Source organism: Pan troglodytes, chromosome 1, assembly GCF_028858775.2.
Source record: "Pan troglodytes isolate AG18354 chromosome 1, NHGRI_mPanTro3-v2.0_pri, whole genome shotgun sequence".
Classification (NCBI taxonomy): Eukaryota; Metazoa; Chordata; class Mammalia; order Primates; family Hominidae; genus Pan; species Pan troglodytes.
The window spans coordinates 202,657,924-202,665,384 of record NC_072398.2 but is presented as its reverse complement, the minus strand read 5'-3'; the positions used below and the strand labels follow the sequence as shown (position 1 = coordinate 202,665,384).

Genomic DNA, 7,461 nt, shown 5'->3' with positions numbered 1-7,461 from the left:
TATAATCTCTGTAAGTCCTATCACTTCCAAGAGACTTTCTACACAAATACATCTCCAGGTTGTCAAACCTAAAAAGATTTTCCTAGAGCATGGCCTATGACATCAAGGATCCAGGTAGCGCCCGGAGGAAAGCGCCAAAGGAGGCCGCCGTCTTTCATACAGCAGCCCGGAATTTTGCGCATGCGCCTCTGATTGTCTGTCCGCAATGAAGCTCTTCGGCCTTCTCGGCACCCATACGTTTGGGAACGGCAGTTTCGAGGTTTGTGAGACGTCGGCTTCCGACCGGAAGTGAGAAGAGGAGGAAGTTGGCTGGTTGCACCGATCTGGGGGCTTCCCGGGCTCGGGTAACCGGAGTGCTGGGATCTAATCGTCGCTCAAAAGCTCCTAGGTGCGCGGGTGGATATAATTCCCGGCTTCTCGAGAAGACACTAGAGCCTCAAGGAGGTGTGCTTCTAGTGTTTAATTGGATACATGTTATGGATGCCGGCTTAGAAGGACCTATATACCATCATCTTAAAATAACTTCCCCTTGGCTCTCTTTTTTTTTTTTTTTTTGAGACGGAGTTTCGCTCTTGTTGCCCAGGCTGGAGTGCAATGGTGCGATCTCGGCTCACCGCAACCTCGCCTTCCGGGTTCAAGCGATTCTCCTGCCTCAGCCTCCTGAGGAGCTGGGATTACAGGCGCTGGCCACCAGGCCTGGCTAATTTTTTGTATTTTTAGTAGAGTCGGGGTTTCTTCATGTTGGTCAGGCTGGTCTCGAACTCCCAACCTCCAGTTGATCCGCCGGCCTCGGCCTCCCAAAGTACTGAGATTACAGGCGTGAGCCACCGCGCCCGGCCTTGGCTCTCTTTAAAAGGCATTTTTAGGCTAGCCGCAGTGTGGTCTCCCGCCTGTAGTCCCAGCTACTCGGGAGGCTGAGGCGGGAGGATCGCTTGAGCCCAGGAGTTCGAGGTTATAGTGAGCTAGGAACTCCCCACTGCACTGCAGCCTGGGCTACAGAGCGAGATCCTGTCACCAAAAAAGAAAAGGGTACAGGGGAAGGCATTTTCAGAGAGAGAGAACGCCTAGATGTTAGTTTGGTCCAAACTCTGCTACCAACTTGCTGTGTGTATCCTTCTGTCCCTCTCCAAGTCTCAATATCCTCATCTATAAAACGAAGGTCCCTTAAGTCACTTTTTCAGTTCTTCTGAATTTTGTTGCCTCTTTATTATCTCGTTTGAGCCTTGGGAGTTAAAAATCACTGGCCTTTGGCCGGGCGCGGTGGCTCACACCTGTAATGCCAGCACTTTGGGAGGCCGGATCACCTGAGTATCACCTGAGGCCAGGAGTTCGAGGCCAACCTGGCCAACATGACGAAACCCCATCTCTACTAAAAATACAAAAAAAATTAGCTGGGCTTGGTTGCGGGCGCCTGTAATCCCAGCTACTCGGGAGGCTGAGACAGGAGAATCGCTTGAACCTGGGAGGCAGAGGCTGCAGTGAACAGAGATTGCGCCATTGCACTCCAGCCTGGGTGACAAGAGTGAAACTCCGTCTCAAAAAAAAAAAAAAAAAAAAAAATCACTGGCCTCATTTTATAAGGAAGACATTGAGTCCCAGGGTGAGGGGTTATAGATAGGACTTTCTCAAGATTGCACAGGTAATGTGGAGGTTTCAGAACTTGAGACTAGAAGGTAATGCTGTAACTCCATGACCAGATCTCCTTTCTATATTTCTGTGTCATCAGTTCCTGGAACTGGCCATATAAGGAAATACTCAAACGTTTTTGAATGAATGAATCTTTGATTTGAAGGCCAGTGCCACAACAGATCTGGTCTCTCTCCACCACTCTGATGTATAAACAAGTGAACTCTTTTCCAGGTATATCCCGTGCCTTACCTGACTGGGGGCTCTGAGTCCAGTTGTGTTGTCTTCAACTTAGACACCATGGAGGCACCTCCAGTCACCATGATGCCTGTCACTGGGGGCACCATTAATATGATGGAGTACCTGTTGCAGGGTAAGTGAACCAGGGAACTTGGATTACCTGTTTTCCTCTTCTCTGTTCAGCTTCCCTTAAGATGAGAGACTTAACACAAAAGCAGCCTGCACAGTTTCTGGCACCCAGCTATGTTTTTAACTGTTACTTTAAATTATAGTTTTATATGCACTAAACATACTAAATTTGCCATCTTGGCTGGGCATGGTGGCTCACACGTATAATCCCAGCACTTTGGGAGGCCGAGGTGGGCGGATCACGAGGTCAGGAGATGGAGACCATCCTGGCTAACACAGTGAAACCCTGTCTCTACTAAAAATACAAAAGAAATTAGCCCGGCATGGTGGCGGGCACCTGTAGTCCCAGCTACTCAGGAGGCTGAGGCAGGAGAATGGTGTGAACCTGGGAGGCAGAGGTTGCAGTGAGCTGAGATCGCGCCACTGCACTCCAGCCTGGGCGACAGAGCGAGACTCTGTCTCAAAAAAAAAAAAAATTGCCATCTTAATAAGTGTACAGTTCAGTATTGTTAAGTATATTAACATTGTTAAACAACAGATCTTTAGAACTTTGGTTTATTGTGAGTAGCTTGAAAAAATACTTAGTACAACTTTTTTTTTCTTTGAGACAGAGTCTCAATCTGTCACCCAGGCTGGAACGCAGTGGCACAATAACAGCTCACTGCAACCTCTATCTACTTCCCGGGTTTGAGGGATTCTTGTGTCTCAGCCCCCCTAAATAGCTGGGATTGCAGGCGTGCATCACCACGCCCAGCTAATTTTTGTATTTTTAGTAGAGAGTTGTGGTTTCATCATGTTGGCCAAACTGATCTTGAACTCTTGCCCTCAAGTGATATACTTGCCTTGGCCTCCCAAAGTGCTAGGATTACAGGGATGAGCTGCCGCGCCCGGCCTAAAATACTTACGTTTTTCATCCTATAAAACTGCAACTCTATACCCATTAAACACTAATTCCCACTCCCCTCTATGCCAAACCCTCAGCAACTATCTTTCTAGGTCCTGTTTCTCTGATTTTCTTTTTTAAGACGGATTCTCACTCCGTTGCCCAGGCTGGAGCACAGTGGTGCAATCTCAGCTTACTGCAGCCTCTGCCTCCCAGATTCAAGCGATTCTTCTGCCTCAGCCTCCTGAGTAGCGGGATTACAGGTGTGCACCACCATGGCCAGCTAATTTTTGTATTTTTAATAGAGACAGGGTTTTTCCATGTTGGCCGGGCTGGTCTTGAACTCCTGACCTCAGGTGATCCACCTGCCTCAGCCTCCCAAAGTGCTGGGATTACAGGCGTGAGCCACCGCGCCCAGCCAGATTTTGTAAACAAGTATCTGAATATGTTCCTAACATTTGAGCCATAGCCATGGAGGCAGAAAGATGACTAAAAAAATGTATGTTAAGCCAGCTGTTACAGGCTTATGCCTGTAATTCCAGTTGTTTGGGAGGCTAAGGCTGCAGTACTGCTTGAGTTCGGGAATTCAGGATTAGTCTGGACAACATAGCAAGAACTCATCTCTACTAAAAAAAAAAAATTAGCTGGGCATGGTGGTGCGCACCTGTAGTCTGAACCACTTGGGAGGCTGAGGTGGGAGGATCACTTGAGCCCAGGGGATGGAGGCTGCAAAGAGTTATAATCACGCCACTGCTCTATAGCCTGGAGACAGAGTGAGACCCTACCTAAAAAAAAAAACAAAAAAACTATGCCATAAAAATAAAGCAGGAAAGTGGCTAGAGATTGGTAGGACACATACTATTTTATTAGGGTGATCAGAAAAGGCCTTGATGATAAAGTCACTTGAGCAGAGACCTGACAAAAGTGGTAGAGTAGACATGCAGATGGGAAGAACATCCTAAGCATAGAGAATAGGAGAAGGGGTCTGGCAGGAAGGTCACTCCCGGAGAGAATGATCAAGGGGAAGAATAGAAGGAGATGATGTTTGGCAGGTAGCAGAGACCATAATATGTAGGGCCTTGTTGACAACGGTAAAGATGTTGGCTTTTATTCTGAATGACACAGGAAGCCACTGGAGTGTTCTGAGTAGAGGAGTGTTATTATCTGCCCAATAATTTAATAGACCATTTGGTTTTCATATGGAGAAGAGAGGAAGAAGGCAAAGGTAGAAAGAGGCGATTGCAAAGACCAGGCAAGAAATGAGGGTGACTTCATTTGAAGGGACTAGGTTGAAGTGACCAGATGAGTGAGAAGTGATTGCATTCTGCATTTATTTCAAAAATACGGATTCAATGGAGGGTATGAGAGAAAGAAAGAGGGTGTGAGTCAAAGATGATTTTCTGGTTTTTGGCCTGGGTAACCAACTAAAAACAGAGAGTTGCCATTTACTGTGATGTTGAAGACTGCAGGGTGAATAAGATTTTGGAGGAAAAAATCAACAGTTTGATATTGAACATGTTAAGATAAAGATGTCTGTTAGGCATCCAAGTGAGGAAACTGAGTAGTAAGTTGGATGTTTTCATCTGTAGTTCAGAGATAAAAACGTGGGAGTCCTCAGGGCCTAAATGATATTTAAAGCCATGGGACCAAATAAAGTCACCTAGGCAGGAAAAGAGTATTGATACAGAAGAGGACCAGGATTGAGTCCTAGTCCTCCAGTGTTTGGGGAAGATGAGAGAGACCAAGCAAAGAAGCAAGTTAAGTGAAGACAAGAAAGTTGTGTCTCAGAGGCCAAGGGAAGAATAGATTTCATAGTGGGTATAATCTACTGTAACAATTGTGTCAGATGTTGCCAAGAGGATGAAGATTCTATGAAGCAATTCACTCTCTTCTACTTACATACAGAAGAGGAAAACTTTTCCTGATAAAAAGGAAACTTTAGCCAGGTGCAGTGGCTCCATGCCTGTAATCTCAGCACTTTGGGAGGCTGAGGCAGGCGGATCACGAGGTCAAGAGATCAAGACCATCCTGGCCAACATGGTGAAACCCTGTCTCTACTAAAAATACAACAATTAGCTGGGCGTGGTGGCACATGCCTGTAGTCCCAGTTACTCAGGAGGCTGAGGCAGGAGAATCGCTTGAACCCAGGAGGTGGAGGTTGCAGTGAGCTGAGATCGCACCACTGCACTCCAGCCTGAAGACAGAGCTAGACTCCGTCTCAAAAAAAGCGGGGGAGACTTTATATTTCTTCTATAAATGGAAGACTTTGATTTGTTGGAAATAGAAGGCAATTGTTAAAATATATAACAACAAAATAGTGTTATTGGCTGGGCATGGTGGCTTGTGCCTGTAATCCCAACACTTTGGGAGACCAAGGCCAGGAGTTCAAGACCACCCTGGGCAACATAGTAAGACCCTAACTCTACAAAAATAAATAAATACATAACTAAAACAGTATTATTACATTCTAGATAGACACTGTCGCTGATTAAAGGCTCTAAGCCCAAGGCCTGCTGGAGATGAGCATTAGAAGAGGCCTAAAGACTTTGTAGTGCTAAATAAGAAAATTCCAAAAAAATTGAAAAGGAAAATAACTTTCTCACAACGTTACACAATACCTTGGTAGTGTAATTTCTGTAAAATCTCATGTTTGGCTGTATGTTTTATGAAATGCTTCACTAAACTGTTTTGGTTTTTCATTTAAGTTTTTTCAATTGTATACTAACTCCATGACCTAAAATGAAAGACAGGACTCAGTGGTGCTTTTTCCGTTTTCAGGAAGTGTTTTAGATCACAGTTTGGAAAGCCTCATCCACCGCCTTCGTGGTTTGTGTGACAACATGGAACCTGAGACTTTCCTTGACCATGAGATGGTATTCCTCCTTAAGGGCCAGCAAGCCAGCCCATTTGTTCTCAGGGCCCGACGCTCTATGGACAGGGCAGGGGCACCCTGGCATCTGCGCTACCTGGGACAGCCAGAAATGGGAGACAAGAACCGCCATGCCCTGGTGCGAAACTGCGTGGACATTGCCACATCTGAGAACCTCACCGACTTCTTGATGGAAATGGGCTTCCGCATGGACCATGAGTTTGTTGCTAAGGGACATTTGTTCCGTAAGGGCATCATGAAGATTATGGTGTACAAGATTTTCCGCATCCTGGTGCCAGGGAACACAGACAGCACTGAGGCCTTGTCACTCTCCTATCTCGTGGAATTAAGTGTGGTAGCACCCGCTGGGCAGGACATGGTCTCTGATGACATGAAGAACTTCGCAGAACAGCTAAAACCTCTGGTTCACCTAGAGAAAATAGACCCCAAGAGGCTCATGTGACTAAGAGGATCTATCCACATTTGGGGCCTATCTTTACTTGTTTGAAGAAATATGTTTGCTTTTTTTGGTTTTTGTTTTGTTTTGTTTTTGAGACAGAGTCTCGCTCTGTTTCCCAGGCTGGAGTGCAGTGGCACGATCTCGGCTCACTGCAACCTCTGCCTCCTGGGTTCAAGCAATTCTCCCACCTCAGCCTCCTGAGTAGCTGGGATTACAGGCACGTGCCACCATGCTCAGCTAATTTTTGTATTTTTAGTAGAGATGGGGATTCACCATGTTGGTCAGGCTATTCTCGAACTCCTGACCTCGTGATCCACCCACCTTGGCCTCCCAAAGTGCTGGGATTACAGGCATGAGCCACCACGCCTGGCCAAAAAAATATGTTTTAAATGTCCCATTTCACCATTGCCAGGCAGGCATTCTTCCTTTAGGGAGAAGATGGTGAGAATTAATTGGTTCTTCGCACTGTTCTCCTCATGTGGTGATTTCACTTTCATGACAGCCTTTCTACATTAAAGGCTCAGGATGTCACGGAGAATCTATCTAATCCCACTGTATTAAGAGGGGAAACCGGGCCAAGCGCAGTGGCTCACACCTCTAATCCCAGCACTTTGGGAGGCCGAGGTAGGTGGATCACCCAAGGTCAGGAGTTTGAGACCAGCCTGGCCAAATGGTGAAACCCCATCTCTACGAAAAATACAAAATTTAGCCGGGCATGGTAGCAGGCGCTTGTAATCCCAGCTACTTAGGAGGCTGAGGCTGGAGAATCGCTTGAACCCAGGAGGTGAAGGTTGCAGTGACCAGAGGTGACGCATTGCACTCCAGCCTGGGTGAGAAGAGCGAAACTCCGTCTCAAAAAAAAATAAAAATGAAGAGGGGAAACCAGAATAAATTATCTTTTGGAAAGGAAAATTTCTTGTTTGGCCATTTGTGTATAAGGTTTGTAACATTAGAGGCTGTGAGCTTGTGTTACATGGTAATAAAGCCAATGAAGAGAAATGTCTGTGTAATTCTGATTCTTTATTCCCTTACCCTGTAAATTTGGGGTAGATTCATTACCAGTTGAAGCAAAAAAAATGACAGTTCCTAGTTTTAATTGTGGCAGAGATGAGGATGAGAGTTTTCACCTTTCATAAAAGTAGCATATTTATTGTTGAAAACTTTTAAAATATAGTACAGATAGAAAATAACACCTATTATCCAAAGAGAAGTACTAGTTCTATTTTGGTATATATCCATCTAGTCTTTATTTTT

At 45.7% G+C, this 7,461-nt stretch overlaps 1 protein-coding gene across 2 annotated transcripts; it reads left to right on the top strand.

Moving 5' to 3' along the window:
• Nucleotides 1-273: 273 nt before the first annotated feature.
• Nucleotides 274-7,206, top strand: MED18 (mediator complex subunit 18). 2 transcript variants are annotated; one of them, XM_009451918.5, is made up of 3 exons: nucleotides 274-388; nucleotides 1,861-1,999; nucleotides 5,657-7,206. In XM_009451918.5, the coding sequence occupies exons 2-3, from the start codon at nucleotides 1,927-1,929 to the stop codon at nucleotides 6,208-6,210; spliced, it is 627 nt and encodes a 208-aa protein (XP_009450193.1). In that variant the 5' UTR covers nucleotides 274-388; nucleotides 1,861-1,926; the 3' UTR covers nucleotides 6,211-7,206. The 2 variants fall into 2 exon arrangements, with proteins under 2 accessions (XP_009450193.1, XP_009450187.1); XM_009451912.5 differs by having other exon boundaries at nucleotides 274-444.
• Nucleotides 7,207-7,461: the final 255 nt, after the last annotated feature.